The 18157-nt window shown below is 45.0% G+C and overlaps 1 protein-coding gene across 5 annotated transcripts in view; it reads right to left on the minus strand.

Annotated features, from left to right (window-relative positions):
- The window catches only part of FAM124A (family with sequence similarity 124 member A), a 72621-nt gene that overhangs the window by 1670 nt on the left and 52794 nt on the right, over window positions 1-18157 (minus strand). For all 5 annotated transcript variants that reach the window (XM_038761835.1, XM_038761837.1, XM_038761834.1 and 2 more), the window contains 2 exons: window positions 12982-13013; window positions 6186-6919 (listed from right to left, as the gene is read on the minus strand). In XM_038761835.1, the coding sequence (XP_038617763.1) occupies window positions 6186-6919; window positions 12982-13013 (766 nt within the window). The remainder of the gene's footprint in view (window positions 1-6185; window positions 6920-12981; window positions 13014-18157) is intronic.

An 18157-nucleotide genomic window follows, 5' to 3' on the forward strand; every position in this document is an offset into this window, starting at 1 on the left:
AGAATGTTAGAAATCATATCAATAAACTATAAAGAATAAAAATTTCATTTTCAGAAAAGACAAACCCAAAAATTGAATGGAGAAGATGAATATTCTCCATTAAAATAATCAAGGGCAAGCCACAGATTTTCTGAAATGAAAAACTGAGAGATGCAACACCTTGGAGTTTAGAGCCCCTTAGTCATAAATAGTTACCGCCTGAGCTGTTCATCATCTTATCTCAGGGGCCTTTATGCCTTTCAGTGCTGAGTGGATGGGTGGTGCTCCAAAAATCGATAATTACAAAAACAATTAACAGTGGTTCTTTTAGAACAATTAAAACATCACAAATGTTTTAACATAGTCAAACCTGACTGTTTTGATGATCTTACAGAACGATGACATGAAAGAGGTACTAGCTGAAATGACTAGCAAGCAACTTTTTGGTAGACATCTGATACTGACACCTGATTTTTTTCATGTGCAACCTTAGATTAGATCAAAATATCAAAATTTTCATACACCTGTGAAGCTGGTGTCAGCTATACTGTCCTCAGGAAAATAAATCAACAATTTTCTAAAATTCAGGATACCGCATTTCACTCTAGGCAGAACCAGTGTAATTAGCAAAAACCATTTATTAGTATTCCATAAGTTCAGCCCTAATAGTAGGAATCATGCGTCCTCTTTCCAGTCTTCCATTTTCCATCTCTTACTGTCTTTCCAAAATACTTTGAAGTTGCTTCAGTGACTGTGAGCAAGTAACAGTTGTAGTAGTAGTGCTAATGTACTCTGCCCAAGTGCTTAGAACAGTGCTGTGCACACAGTAAGTCCTTAATAAGTTGTATTACTATTACTACTCCCTGATTTAGTCTCACTGGGTAACCCTGGCCAATCCTTTAATTTCCTGGCCCCACCTGCCCTCATACCACCTGTTTACATCTGTTGAAAAAAAATCAAAACCAAAAAAGCCCTCCAATCCAATTCATTTTCATCAGTGCCTGGAACCTAGTAACTTCTCCAAAACTCTCCTCAGGCCCAGACTTCCTCTTCTGCCACCACCTCACAGTGCTCAAACATGATTTATAAACATTAACCCTCCCCTCCACGTTTCTCTCTTGCAGACAGAGGACTTGGAAAGAGAATAGAGGGAGTTTGCGACATTTGCTGTGCCTGAAATTCAGCATTATGGATCATTTCGGCAGACTGATTTGTGATTCTGAAGTTACTTTTCCCTTGCAGGTTGCACTTCTGGGCAGGCCTGCTCCCAACTCTCACTAGACCACTCATCGAACTTATCCTTACTCTGACCCTGTATCAGCTGGAATCCTCATTCAGCCTTCATGAACATCCATCTCTATGGCAATACCTCCAAGGGCTTTCTAAATCTCTGTTTGCTAAACTCCAGAGAGCTCTTAAAGCTGCAGCGAGGCTACTTTCAGGGAGCGGGGGGCCACATTCTCATTTGTCTGCAGTAGCTTCCTTTCAACTTTTAAGTTTGACTTTCCAACTCGCCATACACTTCTTGCTTTACCTTGATTTCCAGGAGCTGTAAACCTCTGCCTCAATATTCTTCCACCTGCAGTCATGACTTTTATATCTCTTCCAAAGACTTTCTGCATTAGAGAACTGTACAACAGAATAACTTCTCTCTCTCTCAACATCCAAGCCATTTTAAACTGAGCAAATTGAGCCACATACTTTCTAAATCATAATGAAACATCTTTGCAGTTTTCCTGGGATCTAGAGAAAACACTAAAGAGAGTTTCAGTGTTTCTTTGCATGCTGGATTCTACTTACCACAGCAATGCACCAAACGATCCCCAGTGGCCTGAAAGAGTTAATGCTCATCCCACAAGGTGAAACTGACTCCCAAGGAATGAACTTAAGGTACAGGAAGAATTGGTCTTAATGTTTCAGTCACAGTCCACCATGCTCCCCTGCTTCAAATCCCTCCTAAAATCACATCTCCTCCAAGAGCCTTCCTGACTAAGCCCTTTATTTCTCAAATCCTCTCTCCCCTCTGTGTCAACTGTGAGCTTCGCTGAGTACCCCACAGGCACTCTGATATTCACTGAAGCCCCAAAGTACTTATGTAAATATTCTTATCACCATTTCCCCCATCCCTAACTTCTTTTAATATCTGTCTCCCCCTGTAGACTGGTAACTCTTTGTGGGAGGGATGGCATCTACCAACTCTGTTGTACTGTACTCTCCCAGGTGCTTCGTACAGTGCTCTGCACACAATCAGTACTCAATAAACACCACTGACTGATTGATTCTGAACACTGTCTTATCCACAGGCCACATTGTTTTCTGTGAGATCGCTGAGCCCCTTCTCTTTACCTTACAATTCTGACCATAGAGAGCTGAAGGGCACACTAGTAAAATGAGTCATGGAAATTTCCAAGGATGTCGCTCTTTTCTCTTGTGACTCTTCTCCATAGAAACAGAACCTCATCAACTCGAGCTAACTCTGTCTAAATCACTTGTTTTTTTCATTGTGGCTGCCACAGCACTGTCTAAATCATTTGTAGGGCCTATGCTAGAATGAAAAACTTCCTACTTTATCAGTTCAGCTGCCTGATAGAACAAAATCATTGGGTACCAACTGATACACTTGACCCAGGATATTATCACACACCACACACACAGATTTTCTTTGGACTTTTCTACATTAAAGAGAGAGCAAATCATAATCCATTAATTGGCCCAACTGGAGAAAAACCTCATAATGACAACAGATACCCACATATTCACTTTTGGAGGCTAGAGCAGGAATAATGATTACAGAAACGATTAATTCTTAACTTCCCTAGAAAATAAAAATAGTCATTGGGCTTTCTGTCCTCCAATTATTCTAAAATAATCTCCTAACTCTCAACTACACCTGCCTCTCCCACCTCTAATCCATTTCTTGTTATTTCCCCTTACCAACTCACTTCCACCAACTTCATCCCTTCCCACTTTCGGAAGGTTTTTAAAAACCACCTCTTCCACGAAGGCTTCCCTGATTTCACTCCCTCTATTATTCTGGGTCATTTTATCTTCACAACCACCTCAGCTCTCTGCTACTGACCTACTGTGCAATCTTGGGCAAGTCATTTAACTACTCAGTGCCTCCATTTCCTCATCTGTAAAATGGGTAATCAATAATCCCCCCACAATTTCCCCCAGCCCCTCAGACTATGAGCCCCACATGGGACAGGGAGTCTGTCTGACTTCATTATCTTGTATCTGTCCCTGCTCTTAGTAAAGTATTTGGCACCTAGCAAGCACTTAACAAATAACATCATCATCATCAATCAATCATATTTATTGAGCACTTACTGTGTGTGTACTAAGTGCTTAGGAGAATACAATATAACAAAGCAGGTAGACATGTTCCCTGCTCACAATGAGGTTACAGTCCGGAGTAATAATCTACCGTCTCTTTTTGCTCTCTGTCTCCCTTTAATTTTGTATCTACTTTTCTGCCTGAAAACTCTGCCTCCAACCCTCTCTGAGCTTCCCAAAATCTGGTGGCCTTAGGTAGAATGTAGGAAAGAGGGAGGTCTTTTTTCAACTCTACTATTCTAAATATCTTCCCTTCTCCATTGGTAACTCCTGAGAAAGATCCCTTTACAAGGTCCAACAATAAAGGAGTTTAAGAAGGGGCTCAGCCAACATCCCCCCTGCCCCAACAGGTTTGAATGCTGAACTCAGCGGGTCTTGGAATTTCTCTGAGATATTAGAAAGTTTAAAAGAATGGGCTGCATATCAGATTTATAACACATCTGTACATCCTCCAAAAGAAAGTTATAATAGCTGTTGGGAAAACCACGGCTATATTAGGGTTCCAAACCTCAGTATTATAAGCAACTATATACAAATAGCTGTAGATTTAAGTTTTAGACCTGAAAGATTATTATTCTATATCACTACTAACATTTATTAAGGGCTTACAATTTGCAAACTACTGAATTAATTACAAGATTGCACTAGGATGCTATACGTGACCCACAAAAGAATCAAAAGAGATACTTAGGATAAGTAGACTATTCTACAGACAAACTTTAAAGAAGGTAAACTCTGCAATAAAGACATTAACAGTTTAAAAGTATGCTAAGTTATAATAGTACTTGGAGGAGGACATCACGGATACCTTAATGAGCAGAGTTCTAATGAAGGTTGTCTGAGAGAAAAATTAGCCTAAATATCAAAAGCTTAATAAATAAGCCTACACATATTTTTATTAGTCATGCCTATGGCCTAATTTTTTTTTTTTTTTTTAGGTCTGACAACTCCTTTCAAGTCTGGGGGCTGATCCCCGGGTGGTGCCAGTTTGAAAGGCCACACAAAAAATAATGCTATAAAGAATGCTTACAAGGCACTTTGTAAATATCATTATTATCATCACCATGTGTCTGGCCTGTCTTGTTCTTCCATGCCAAGCACTGTAATAAGCGCCAGGGATGCCCTCAAAGAAGTAAGACAGGGTCTTGCCCTCAAAATGCTTCTGATCTAGACAAGAAGAGTCATGAAAATACCAGACATAAACATATTTGGTTTTGGTTAAGCAGCACCTCAGCAAACTGAGTAGCAGAGCCTTGATGAAGCATGGTGGATGGGTTCCTCAAAGTTACACAGGTGGTGCTTAGGGTGCAGAGAATATGGATGAAAGCTTGTGGTGTTGGGGTCAACGGGCGCTTTCTGAGGTCTCCATAAAAGGTTCTGACCATTACTTGGGGAGGGGATGGCCCCTAGGATTCAAAACAGTGGATGTTTCCACTCTCTTCTCCCAGGGCTACCTGGTCTGTTAGAGGAGAGTTTCCCTATCTACATTCTCCTCCAGCCCAGGTACCCTGCAAGGACTCAGAATCAATCGATCGACGGTATTTGAGTGCTTACCGTGTACACAACACTAAACAACAGAGATGGTAGACATGTTCCCTGCCCTCGGAGCTTTCAGTCTTGGAAGGGTAGTGGGGTGGGGACAGATATTAAAATAAATTACGGATATGAATGTAAGTGCCATGGGGCTGAGGGTGGGGTCCAAAACATTAGAGAAAGAGCAACTGGGCAGGGGAGGGCCACTGTAGCCTCGCATAACAGCGGGTGCGGAAACCAGGGCAGATCATTTCAGTGGCTTTCATTCTTTACAGTAACAGCCACCAAGCTACTTGTCAGGAAGAGGAAAACTTGAAATTCTATACTATTTACTTTTGGATTATGTGACAAGTAAATGAAAAGTAAAATATCCAAGATACTGAAAGAGTATTTACCAATTATTGTTTGCTTTTTTTTTTTTCACTTTCTTGGAGACACTCATTACAGGCTCTGTTGCTTTCAGGGGGAATCTCAAGTTTCTTCACAAATGGCTTCTCTCACTTATGAATCCACAGAATCTGCTGCCAATTTAGCCTAATGTTCATTTGTCTGACCAACATTCTCACTATAAATCATGGATTTACATGGCCCCATTGTTTGCCGCTCATCTGGGACTCACTGTTGGGAAGCAGATGGGATGCCCTCATTTCTGGGAGGGGCTCACATAATAAGGAGGGTGTTCCTCTAGCTCCCTACAGATGATTATGGAGTTGGAGATACAGGGAGCCAACTGAGATCCTGCCCTGTCCCGAACATATGTCGTGAACAGTGGGGGAAACCGGCCGCCCCCCATTCCAGCCTCCCTGCAGCAACGGTCTCACCTCAGACTCCATCCTCAGCCCAGGCCTGATCCATGCTACAAGGGGAACATGTTGACAAGGAAGATGACAAAAATATGACAAGGCAGGTGATTTATATCCATAGTTTACTGATGTACATTCATGTCTGTCTCCCCCTCTAGACTGTAAGCTCCTTATAGGCAGGTAAGGTGCCTACCAACTCTGTTGGATCATACTCTTCAAGTGCTTACTATAGTGCTCTGCACACACTAAGTGCTCAATAAATGTCACTGCTTGACTGACTGATAAAATAAGACCATTTCTGAACAAAAGAGAGTGGAAAAAGGGCCTCTCTGCCTTAAATATATCTAGAAATTGAGGTGGAAGTGTCCTTTTTTGATCTGAAATTCATGGAAAACTCTGCATGTGTAGACCAAAATCTGGCCCTCCGTCCCACCAGCCTTTCTCTGTCCAGATTCACTCAGCCTTCTAAATTCCCGTTTTATCTAGGCTAAGAAATTTGCCACACTCCAGTGAATACATTTCTGGTTACAATACCTGTAAAAGGATCTTGTTCCCATCATGGTCTTCCGTCTGCCACCTCCCTTCACTGATCGGGCTACAAGGATTGGGCAAAAGAGGCACCAGCTGCCCTAAATCCTTCACTCGGAACTCCAACACAGATGACTCCGTTGGGGAAGGGCTGTGGCCCTTGGGAAGTCTTTTCAGGGAGAACTGGATGTCTACATCCAGATTGGAGTAGACTGGGAAAATACAGAAGTCGCTCTTCCTCTGACTTGGGCCTTTTTTAAGGATCACCTCATAGAGCTTCAGGATGTCAGAAAAGTTTTCATACCTGCAGTAGATGGTGAAGCGGATAATTTCTTTCCCATAGTGCACTGGTCGGATGGCCCACAGTGGGGTTCCCGGCGTCAGCACGAAGAAGTCCTGACTACATGGCAAATAGGGAAGGAACCTGCCTGGCACTCGCTCTGTATGGTGGTAGTGCCACGGTGGTTTCCGGAAGCTTTCGTGGAACTGCAAGATCTGCTCTTCTCCATACTCTTCCTGAAGGAACAAAATGACGGCCAGCGCCGGCTGAGAAACCTTCCCCGGCTTCTTCCGTTTCCTGGGGACCCTCCGCTCGGAGACGAGGAACAGTTGGAGGTCTGGATGGAGCCAAGCCAACAGCTTGTCAATGGCTTCCTGGAGAGTTTGGGATTCGCCTGGGTCTGTGATTATATGGATGCTGACAAGGAAAGGGTCCTGGGCATCTTCTACAGAGAGCTCACCTGAGTGCACAAACAGAAACAGGACGTGATTCTGAAAGGCTGTATCACTGCAGTCTTGGCAATTTACGGGGCTTTGGTAAGAATAGGGAAGAAATTAGCTCTTCTCTCATTCGTCTTCAGCAGTACAGTGGAAAGAGCACAGGCCTGGGAGCCAGAGGACCTGGGTTCTAATCCAAGCTCTGCCACTCACCTGCTAACTGATCTTGAACAAGTCACAACTTCTCTGCGCCTCAGTTCAATACACCTGTTCTCCTTTCTACTTACTCTGTAAGTCCCACATGGGATCTGATTACCTGTATCTACCCCAGCACCCAATACAGTGCTTAGCATTTAGAAAGTACTTAAATGTCATTATTATAAACATCATTATGGTTGATTTGCTCACCAAGTCACTGGTGAACATTGTTGAATTGCTATGTCTGGCAGGAATGACTCATTCAGTTTTAAAAAAAAAAGAAATCCCAAGCTGGGCAATGGAAAGGTTTGGTACTATCAAATTAGGGGCAGAGCAGTTAAAAATGAGATACGGAGGGGCTTGGAAACCACGGCAAGTGTAATGCCTGTTTCCCGAAAACAGCCATCAACATGACCACTTTCCTTTCACTTCTATTTGTCAGGCACAGTGTGGCTACCGGGAAGACAGTAACAAAGGCCACACTTGATGTCAAAGTGGATGAATGAATGTTTACAGCTTTGAAAGCGAAATGATGTACAGCCATGAAGCTCAGGGGTGGAACTCTGAGTGATTTAGCCGAGAGACATCCTTCCTAAGCCTAGGGAACGAAGATAGAGGAAAAAAAGCAAATAATAAAGAGGTTGAACAGGACTCTTTTGCCTGCTTGTTGCTTAGCATGAAGCGTGGAGCTGTGAATAGTTGGAATCTCCCTCCTAAGGAAAGCTGTGTGAGAACTAGCAACCACATTAGTATGCCAGAATGATTTCTCAATGTGCCTCAATTCACAATAGTAAAACAAGCAGCCTCAAAGGACTACCAGATTACAGCACAAAACCGTTATTACAAACCAAGGTCAGTATATGCGGCCTATGAACTAGGAGAAAACAAGCACTAAACTAAGGAAGGGAGAAGGAAAATGTGTGATTAATTACATTTGGAAGAACCTTCACGCCCAATTTATAAGGGCAGAAACGCTCATACTAAAGTGTATGTCTTTATTCCTTTATGACTAAGCCATCACCTCTCCTTGTAAAAGCAGCCAGGTGTGAATGCCAAGAAACTGGAGATATGATACTTTCCAGGAGAGTCTGTATTCCTGGAATTTACTTCCTCTTTGCGTCAACAAAACCCAAGCTTGAAAAGCTTGTCACAGTTCCCACTAATTTTTACCTATATCAAACCATTTTATTTTGTCCAAAACTCTGGGACTTTTTTTTTTTAGTGACAAGAATTTAACAGGAAAGCAGGGAAGTCTCAGTTATGAGTTTACCTTTTAAAAGACACACACTTTGCATTAGTGAAATTTCATATGCTTAAAAGGTATCTTTTCAAAGTGTGGTAAGACTTTTTAAACAAATAACTTGTCTTAAGTAAAGGGATGGCTCACTAACTATTCTGAGTAAAAATACGTGACCATGAAGTGGTAACCAACTGACCTCTCAAGAAGAAACTGCAAGATTAATCAGTCAGTAACAAATAGTTATTGGGGCCCTGTGCCTAAAGCATTGTCCAATAGACATTTTCTTTGAATTTCCCTCAACCCCAGAGACACTGGTCTAATCTTCCAACCCACTCTTAACATCAGCCTATGATTTTGCAACCAACCTGTGTCCTGCTGGCTCTCACCCAACTCGAAGCTTGTTGTTGACACCATCAACAACAATTCTTGTTTCCATGATCTACAGGGTGCCAAACTCCAGACAAAACCAAACTTCCAAGGCATTTCTCTCATTGTGATTCAAAGGTTTCACTTAGCCTGCTCGCCTCTTTTCGGTTTGGGCAATTCTTTCAAAATATCTAGTTTACTTAGGTTTACAACCTTAAGTTGCAACTTCCTCTTTTGGCTTACCGTTTTATATACGAAGAGTAATCGAAACATTAAGCATCTGGATGATCCAGACATTTAAATGAATTTGAATTAGGTTTCACTTTAATTAAATGGGTTTAATATAGTCTTTGTTGAAAAATCAAGCCATCCGGCACCGTTCCTAAATTACATGCCTTCTGACTCTCTCAGTGACCATAGCAATAGGGAGGGAAAGGGGAGAAATGCATAAAGATCCCCTCACATTTTAGGACTTCTACTCTACAAATTCCAGAATGTGAGGGACTTCACTTGCTCAAGTACTAGACAAGCTCCAGCTTGGAAATAGAAAATCCAAGCAAGTGAAATATATCGGAGAAGTAGCGTGTTCTAGTGGATAGAACAGAGACCTGCGAGTCAGAAGGACCTGGGTTCTAATCCCAGCTCTGCCACTTGTCTGCTGTGTGATCTTGGGTGTCACGTCACTTCTCTTGGCCCCAGTTACCTCATCTGTAAAATGGGAATTAAGAGTGTGAGCCCCATATGGGACAGGGACTGTGTCCAACCTGATTTGCCTGTATCTGCCCTGGTGTTTATTACAGTGCCTGGCCATAATTATTCAATTCCCAGGGCTCTGGATGTTTACACTGCATTAGATTCTCCCAATATGTAGGCTATTGCCTAGGATAGAATCTGCCAACAAGTAAAAGTGACTTGCATCCAGACAAATATGGGTTTTGCTTCACCTCCTGCAAAATCACTGGGGAACAGTCACTTTCTAGACCTACCACCACCCAAAATTCCCATTTGGGCCATGGTGGTGGTGCTAAGAACCTCAAAAGGAGAGGTAGCAACAACTGAGGAGGTAAAGAGCGACTATGCACAGTGGTCCCCACCACCAGTTCTTGGAGTTGCAGTAACTACAAGCCCCAGAGAAGGACTGAGTATAAGCTTCCGCCTGGGAAGTGAACTCAGGGAAGGTGGCAATATTGGTTGATTTCCTGCTCAGCTCTGTACTGGGTGAATATGAGTGTGGGTCAGGGAGATTGTACGTTTGTAAATGGTTTTTGTTTGTTTTGGGGATTTTTGGGTGTGTGTGTGTGTGTGCACGTGCATGCATACGATGATATGCATGTGTGTTGCTCTTGCCTATTTGTCTATTTCTGCCTCTCTCTGTGTCAACCTTTCCTGCCTTTCTCCTTTTGTCCCCCCTCCAGCTTTCAGGACAATGTGGGAAATTTCAGTCTACCATGAAGCATGTTGGCCCAGATGATCTCCTGAGATCAGTTCCAGCCCTATGAATACAAAATTATGTAAACTTGCAACTAGCTCCTTTATTAGAAACTTATGGAAGGTAAGGGATTAAAATAATTCCAAATGTGGGAGAACTAGGGGGACAACTAAACTGGCTCGATTTTCACTTTGTTCTCAAGGAACAGTTTTGTTTACATCACCTTATTCCGAGTATCGTAAGCAAGGAATACATAGGAGCTATAACCTTCTTCAGAGAATGAAAATCATAATGTCATCAAAAGTTGACCAAGTATCCATCAGCCTCTAAATAAAGGCATTTGTGAAAGGATTCTTTAACCATAGGTAGGTAAAATCTGTTATTGTTTTTTAAACCATTCTCTTATAGCAAAAAACTAAATGAGGAAAAAAATGAATGAGTGCTGAGTTTGTCATACTCTGAATTTGCCCCTGGAGGGTTGTAATTATAGGTCACACGGAACTGGCGACATCAAAAGCATTCCAAATCGGTGATTTGTTTAGCAATGTGCTAGCATACTCTGAAATCCCCTTACTTATCAAACTGCTTCTCTTTTTTCTCCACTCCAAGACTCATATCCTATTAGCTTATTTTCCAAGAAATGCAGTGGAGTTGAGCAGATGTGGGCAAAACCGGATGTAGACACTTAATCTTTCCCATGGGGAAAATTCACGGGGCACAGCATGGAACAGTTGGCTTTTCCCAGCATAATTTATACGTCCCTATCCTACTGTTTGTAAACTCTTCTTTTAAATAACATAAAAATGCAAGACATACATTCAGGAGCATTATGACGTTCATAACAGACACTGAAACTACCTGCTCAAATGCCTACAGCATAAATCTAGGCAGTAAAGCAAATAAAACTATTCTGGCTTCCTGTGCCTCAGTTCCCTCATCTATAAAAATGGGGATTCAATAGCTGTTCTCCCTTCTTCTTAGACTGTGAGCTCCTGTGGGACAGGGACTGTGTCCAACATGGTTACCATTCTTTATCCTTTGTTTACCTCAGTGCTTAATTCAGTGCCTACAATAATAAATGCCTAACAAGTACCACCAAAAAAAACCCCAAACAAAATACAAAACCCTTTCTTTGCCTTGTCATAATAAAAGAACACAGTATAGGGTCTTTGCAACAGAATTACCTGCGTATTTTGGGGGTATGTGGGTTAACAGAGCAGAAGTGTAGACAGGAGACTGGAATTATCTGGAGAAATTGGTGCAGAGGTAAATCTAGTGACATTCAGACTGGAGAAAAACAGGAGTCAAACTCTACTGACAACTCATGGCAGGTGGATGAGCAATGGCCAGTAAATACAGTTTTTGGTGGCACCAGTCCTGTTCCCAGGTGCAAAAATAGTGATATTCGTTCCCCACAGACTATGTGCCAAGCACTGTAGTAAATACAAGATAATTATGTTGGATCCAGTCCCTGTACTGCACGGGGCACATAGTCTAAGTAGGAGGGAGAAGAAGTATTACATCTCCATTTTTACAGATGAGGAAACTGAGGCCCAGAGAAGTTAAGTGACTTGGCCGAAGTCACGGGCAGGCAGGTGGCAGAGCTGGGATCAGAACCTAGGTCTTCTGAACCCCAAGACCTAGCTCTTTCCAGTGGGCCACTCTGCAGAGCCCCAATTGCCTTAAAAAGCCCAGATACCTTAAATAAATCAGCCTAACAATATTCACAGGTTGACCCCACCTAATTACTGTAAAGAAAACAAAGACGTTACCACCACATTGCCACTGTAGCAACACACTGACTCCCCTCAGTTTCCCTGTGAACAACTCAAGCTATTTTCCTAACTCCAGATGAACTCTTGGAGAAGAAATACATGCAAGAGCCACACTGGACTGGAAGGCATAGGGTTTCTGAAGAAACTACTTTTCTTCTTTGAAATCTGCAGGCGGCTTATGGTATGGGACATCTTAAAGTCCAATCAATACAGTATTTTTTAATGTCTTTCTCCCAGGCTTTTAACTTGGAGAAAGCAAAATGAAATGAGAGAGTTTTTCTTGGAGAGGAAACTGTTTTCTATCTCTCACATCATTCAAAATGATTTCCCCATCTGCACAGGCAATATGGCAGGATGAAAAGATTTGGGAGGAAGGCCCATTTGTTGCTGAGGGGAAAATTATGGAGACAGAATGTTGGTGGATGGGACTTATTGGATAAGAACATGGCAATAATACATTCTTGAAGGGACAAAAATTCCCTCATCATAATGGGAATACATATATTTTATCTGCCTGGAGCGTTTAGGCTTATAAACCAGGCACTGATAAACCATACCATAGCACTGATTGATTGTCTGTGCTTTGTGGCCAAAGGCAGCAAAGTTCAGAGGGTTAATAACTATTTATTGAAGTAAGAGTCCACGACATTTTCAGGACTTACATATCCTTCAATGATTTTTTTTTTTTTTTTTTGCAATTATGGACTTTAATGTACTCTTCTGGGATGAAAAGCCTGATGATTTCTTATTTAAGTGCCTTCTATTAGATGAAAACAGCGTGGCTCAGTGGAAAGAGCACGGGCTTTGGGGTCAGAGGTCATTGGTTCAAATCCTGGCTCCGTCAATTGTCAGCCGTGTGACTTTGGGCAAGTCACTTAACTTCTCTGTGCCTCAGTTACCTCATCTGTAAAATGGGGATTAAGACTGTGAGCCTCACGTGGGACAACCTGATCACCATGTAACCTCCCCAGAGCTTAGAACATTGCTTTGCACATAGTGATCGCTTAATAAACGCCATTATTATTATTATAAAGGTGCACGATCAGAAATGGTAGAGAGATTTTTACTGATACTTACTGCTAGTTGAGGACATGCGGCTGTAGTCGGACCTGAAAAGAAGAAAAAAATAGTATTAGTTGGGTATGGCCATATTATTTTTCCTTACATAGAACTCATTTCTACAGAAAACGCTCTATTTATGTTACTTTTACATAAGTATTTAAGACTCTAGCAAATATTTACACTAGAAACCTTTTAGGATTCCCCAGTGCTGGTAGTTTCCAAGTACTCTGCAGTGTGACCTCATGTCAGAACTAAATCTGAATATAAATTCTAGACTGTAGTGGCAGAGTTATAAACTTCAGAGATACGAGATGAAAAGCTTGTGAGACTGGGCCACATCCTTAGTCATGGAGATCTCTCTGTGAGTGGGTGGTCCACCACTGTCCTCCCCTTCACTGTACATGGCACCACCCATCCTTCCTGTCTCACAAGTCCATAACCTTGGCAGTATCCTTGACTCCTCTCTCTCAACCCACACAGTCAATCCGTCACTAAATCCTGTTGGTCCCTCCTTCATAACACTGCTAAAATCTGCTCTTTCCTCTCCATCCACACCACTATCATGTTAATACAATCATTCATCCTACCTCACCTGAATTACTGCTTCAGCCTCCTTGCTGATCTCCCAGCCCTCCTGTCCCTCCCTACTCCTGTCCCTACTTCACTCTGCTGCCCGGATCATTTTTCTACAAAAACATTCAGGACATGTCACCCTGCTCCACAAAAAACTGTGGTGGTTGCCCATCCACCTCCATATCAAACAAAAACTTCTCACCACTGACTTTAAAGCAGTCCATCACCTTGCCCCCTCTTACCTCACCTCGCTTCTCTCCTTCTATAACCCAGCCCGCACCCTTTGCCCCTCTAGTGCTAATCTTCTCACTGTGCCTCCATCTCGCCTGTCTCGCCGCCAACCCCTAGCCCACATCCTGCCTCTGGCCTGGAATGCCCCTCCAGACTTAAAACATGATTTACATCACTGATTTAGACTGTCAGTTTGACTTCAGGATCTGAGGCAAAAAGAAGTGCACTAAGGCAGAAAAGAAGAATTGATTACAAAATGAACTGTTTGAATGGACAATTTAAGAGCACAGGTGAATTTTGGCCATGTGATTTCTTTTTCTCTGATCTCTAGACCATTTGTTGCTCAGCGAACAACAGATATGAAAATCTGTCAGTATATTAAACAATATAATTACAAGCTTATTAATTTGAAAAGTCTGGAAAAGTCTCAAGGGATCATCAAAATAGTTGCTAAATTGGTCACTTCTCAAATCAATAAGGAAATCTGGGTTACAAATTCAGTGGTCCTTGCCACAGGGAATAACAGTCATATGCCAATAGCATTTTTTTTTGGGGGGGGTTCTTTAAACTAGGATGCAAATGCTTCCAAAGCGACCAGACAAAAGCGTATTACTAGACAGAAATACAAGAACTCATACCTTACATTTAAATGCACCCTTGTTCTCTTTTCTAAAAATTCAAAGAGATCCTAAAAAAACCTCAATCTGTCCTTTTGCAACCCAAACAGGTAGAAAAAAGAAGCTCTGTAAAATGAAGAGTACAACTCACTATGTGAAACAAGTCGCTATCAATCTGATCATCAGGGTCTCTCGAATTACTTAACCATCACTACCAGTATTTTCCACCAGCCCTTCCCAATCAGATCATTTTTTTTTAATCTGCTCCAAGTGGATGTACCAATTGGGAAGTGACCTGGTTTACTAAGAGTTATCAAAGCCTTCACCAGCTAAGAATAAATTGGACTGTTAATTAAACTGTAAAGCTAAGGCTCTGTTTTGGTTAGGTACAAATCCCACACAACCCCACTTGTTAAAAACGTTCTTAAATATGAAAAGGGGGTTACTGGTATTCCTTAGGTTACTTATACAGTAAGATTTATTTTTTTCTTGCAGTCGTTTCATAGATCCAGAATTGAAAAATCAAAAATGAGTTGTCCTCAAATGAGTGCTTATGGTTAGCTATGGTATTACGATATTTAGTTCAGGGGAGTCTTCTATTTTGAAATGAAAGTTATTTGGAAACATATAACTGGAATTGGTTTCCAAGGTGAATGGGAAAAGGCTTAAAACATGCCTCGTGGGATAAGGGAAGTCCCACAGTGAGGTAAATGAGTGGGGAGGTGGGGTGTGACTGTATCAGTGAAATCGGCCTTATTTTCAAGCCAGCTCCAGTGGTGGGCTACTCATCCCTTTGGTTTTACAGCTGTTTTCATCCTTACACAAATAGGAGCGGGGAAGAGGGGGTCGGCATTCTTGACTGCCAGCCGTGGCCACCCTCTCTTGGCATGTGGGTGCAGACTGGGATGGGGGAACGAGGAGGGGGAGAGGTAACTGGACTGGGAGCGGGCAGAGAGGGGGGTAGGAGGAAGGGGCAACTAGATCATATTATTCATATAATTTGGGAGGCAACTGGGTGGTGGGGGGCAGTTAAAGAGGTAGAGGAAGAGGCAAACCCTCATTCACGAGAGACCAGTTGTTTCCAGGGAGGAGTCACCGGTCCGGATCACCTCTACTATGGCTCTGGGATTCCTAAATCCCCTGGTCCTTCGAGGGAGCCAATCTGAATCCTTTGATCGACTCCCCTGTGGCCTCCCATCCGAGGAGGGCCTGGCCCCTCCTGGTCACCCCAGACCAAAGCACACTCCTCCTCCTCCTCCTCCCCCATCCTCCCAGGTGGTTTCTGCAAGGGGCTGCCCGCTTTACACTGTCCCCTGGTAACTAAGCCCAGTGCTCTGCCAGGAAAGCAGGGGGGAGCCGCTTCCCTGACTGTGCTGGGGCTAATGGGAAGTGTTGCTCAGCGCTTAACAAATACCATCATTATTGTTTTTAAACAATTGAGCGTTGCCAGGCTGGTGTCCTCCTTCAGCCCCACTCTCCACCCCGATAAAATTCCGCAGTGGCAGAAAAGGGGGGGTGGGGAAGATGGTCTGAGGCAGGCGTTTGGGAAGGGGGTGGGGGGCGGGGAAGGACACGCTTTGACCCCGGGTTTCGGGGCCTGTTAAAATAATAAGCGCTTAGGGGCCGGGGGGGCAACAAGTCCACAACACGTGGCTCCTCCTCCCGTGGCGGTGGAAACGGTTGGAGGGGACGGTGGGGCGGGGGGGGGGGTTGGGAGGGGTAGGAACCGGGGGAGGGAGGGCGGGGGGGAGGGAAGAGGGGATTTGGGGGAGACGGTGAGGACGGGAGCCAAGGGGAGGGGAAGAGGGGATTTGGGGAGGGACGGTGAGGATGGGAACCGAGGGGAGGGAAAGAGGGGATTTGGGGGGACGGTGAGGATGGGAACCGGGGGGAGGGGAAGAGGGGATTTGAGGGGACGGTGAGGATGGGAGCCGGGGGGGGGCGGTAAGGAGGGGATTTGGGGGAAAAGGTGAGGGTGGGAGACGGGGGGAAGAGGGGATTTGGGGGGCGACGGTGAGGATGGGAACCGGGTGGGGGGGGAAGAGGGGATTTGAGGGGACGGTGAGGATGGGAGACGGGTGGGGGGGGAAGAGGGGATGGTGAGGATGGGAGCCGGGGATGGGGTGAGGAGGGGATTTGGGGGAAACGGTGAGGGTGGGAGCCGGGGGGGGTGTGTGAAGAGAGGATTTGGGGGGAAACGGTGAGGGTGGGAGCCGGGGGGAAGAGGGGATTTGGGGGGGCGACGATGGGAGGATGAGGGTGAGGATGGAAACGGGGTGGGGGGGGAAGAGGGGATTTGAGGGGACGGTGAGGATGGGAGCCGGGGGTGCGGGGAAGAGGAGATTTCGGGGGAACGGTGAGGGTGGGGGACTACAGGAGGAAAAGAGGGGGTTGGGGGGGGGACGGTGAGGGTGGGGGGCCTGGGAGGGAGGGAGTGGGAGAGGGAGGGAGGGAGGGAGGGAGGCCCAGCGTTGCGGCTCCCCTGTGGGCTGGGCCGGTCCGGCGGCCCTCCCGGCCGGCCGTCCGTCCGTCCGTCCGTCCGTCCGCCGCCCCCTCCGCCGCAGCCCCCCTCACCCGCCGGTCTCGGCTCCCGAGTCCACGCAGTCCTCGGCCTCCCCGCCTCCTCCTCCTCCTCCGCCCGCCTTCCCGTCCATGGCGTCCGCTCCGCTCCGCTCCGCTCCGGGCCGCTCCGGTCGGGCCCGGTCCGGTCCGGCTCCGCCCTGGCGCTCTCCTCAGCTCCACACCTTGGGCGCGCGCCCGCCCCCCCCCCCACCCCGCGTGCGCGTGCGCGCGCCGCCGCGGCCGCGGCCCAGCAGCCGGTCCTCGTCCCAACCGCTCTGGAGCTTAGTCCAGTGCTCCGCACCCGCTAGGCGCCCAATAAATAGGATTGAATGAATGAATCAATCAATCGTATTTATTGAGCGCTTACTGTGTGCAGAGCACTGTACTAAGCGCTTGGGAAGTACAACTTGGCAACATCTAGAGACAGTCCCTACCCAACAGTGGGCTCACAGTCTAGAAGGGGGAGATGAAGAACAAAACCAAACATATTAACAAAATAAAATAAATAGAATAGATATGCACAAGTAAAATAAAGTAATAAATATGTACAAACATATATACATATATACAGGTGCTGTGGGGAAGGGAAGGAGGTTAGATGGGGGGGATGGAGAGGGGGACAAGGGAGAGGGAGGAGGAGGCTCAGTGTGGGAAGGCCTCCTGGAGGAGGTGAGCTCTCAGTAGGACCTTGAAGGGAGGAAGAGAGCTAGCTTGGCGGATGGGCAGAGGGAGGGCTCTCATCTTTCAAGGAGCTTCTCGGTCTCGGGTGCGATGCTCATCCGTTACCCGCCAAGTTCAGCTCTATTCTGCCCTTTCCCTAGACTGGAAGCTCCACTCTAAATTCCTGGTGGGCAGAAAATGTGCCTACCGACTCCCCCAAGCATTTAAGATAGTGCTCCGCACACAGTAAGCATTCAAATGCCACCGATGATGATGATGCTCTTTGCACGGTAAGCCCTTAATAAAAATACCACTCATTGATTAGTCTAGCAATCTAGACCAGTGATCCCTGGAGTTAGGGTGACACACACAACCCTTCCCAAAGACCTGCAGACATCCCTAGAGACACCCACATCCACATGCTCCCTTTTAGACGCTGTTGGCAGGGAGCACATCTACCAACTCCGTTCCATTGTACTCTCCAGAGTGCTCTGTACAGTGTTCTGCATACAGTAAGCGCTCAACAAATACCATTGATTGATCTCCGG

The sequence above is a fragment of the Tachyglossus aculeatus genome, chromosome 20 (genome assembly GCF_015852505.1).
Source record: "Tachyglossus aculeatus isolate mTacAcu1 chromosome 20, mTacAcu1.pri, whole genome shotgun sequence".
NCBI classification, from domain to species: Eukaryota; Metazoa; Chordata; class Mammalia; order Monotremata; family Tachyglossidae; genus Tachyglossus; species Tachyglossus aculeatus.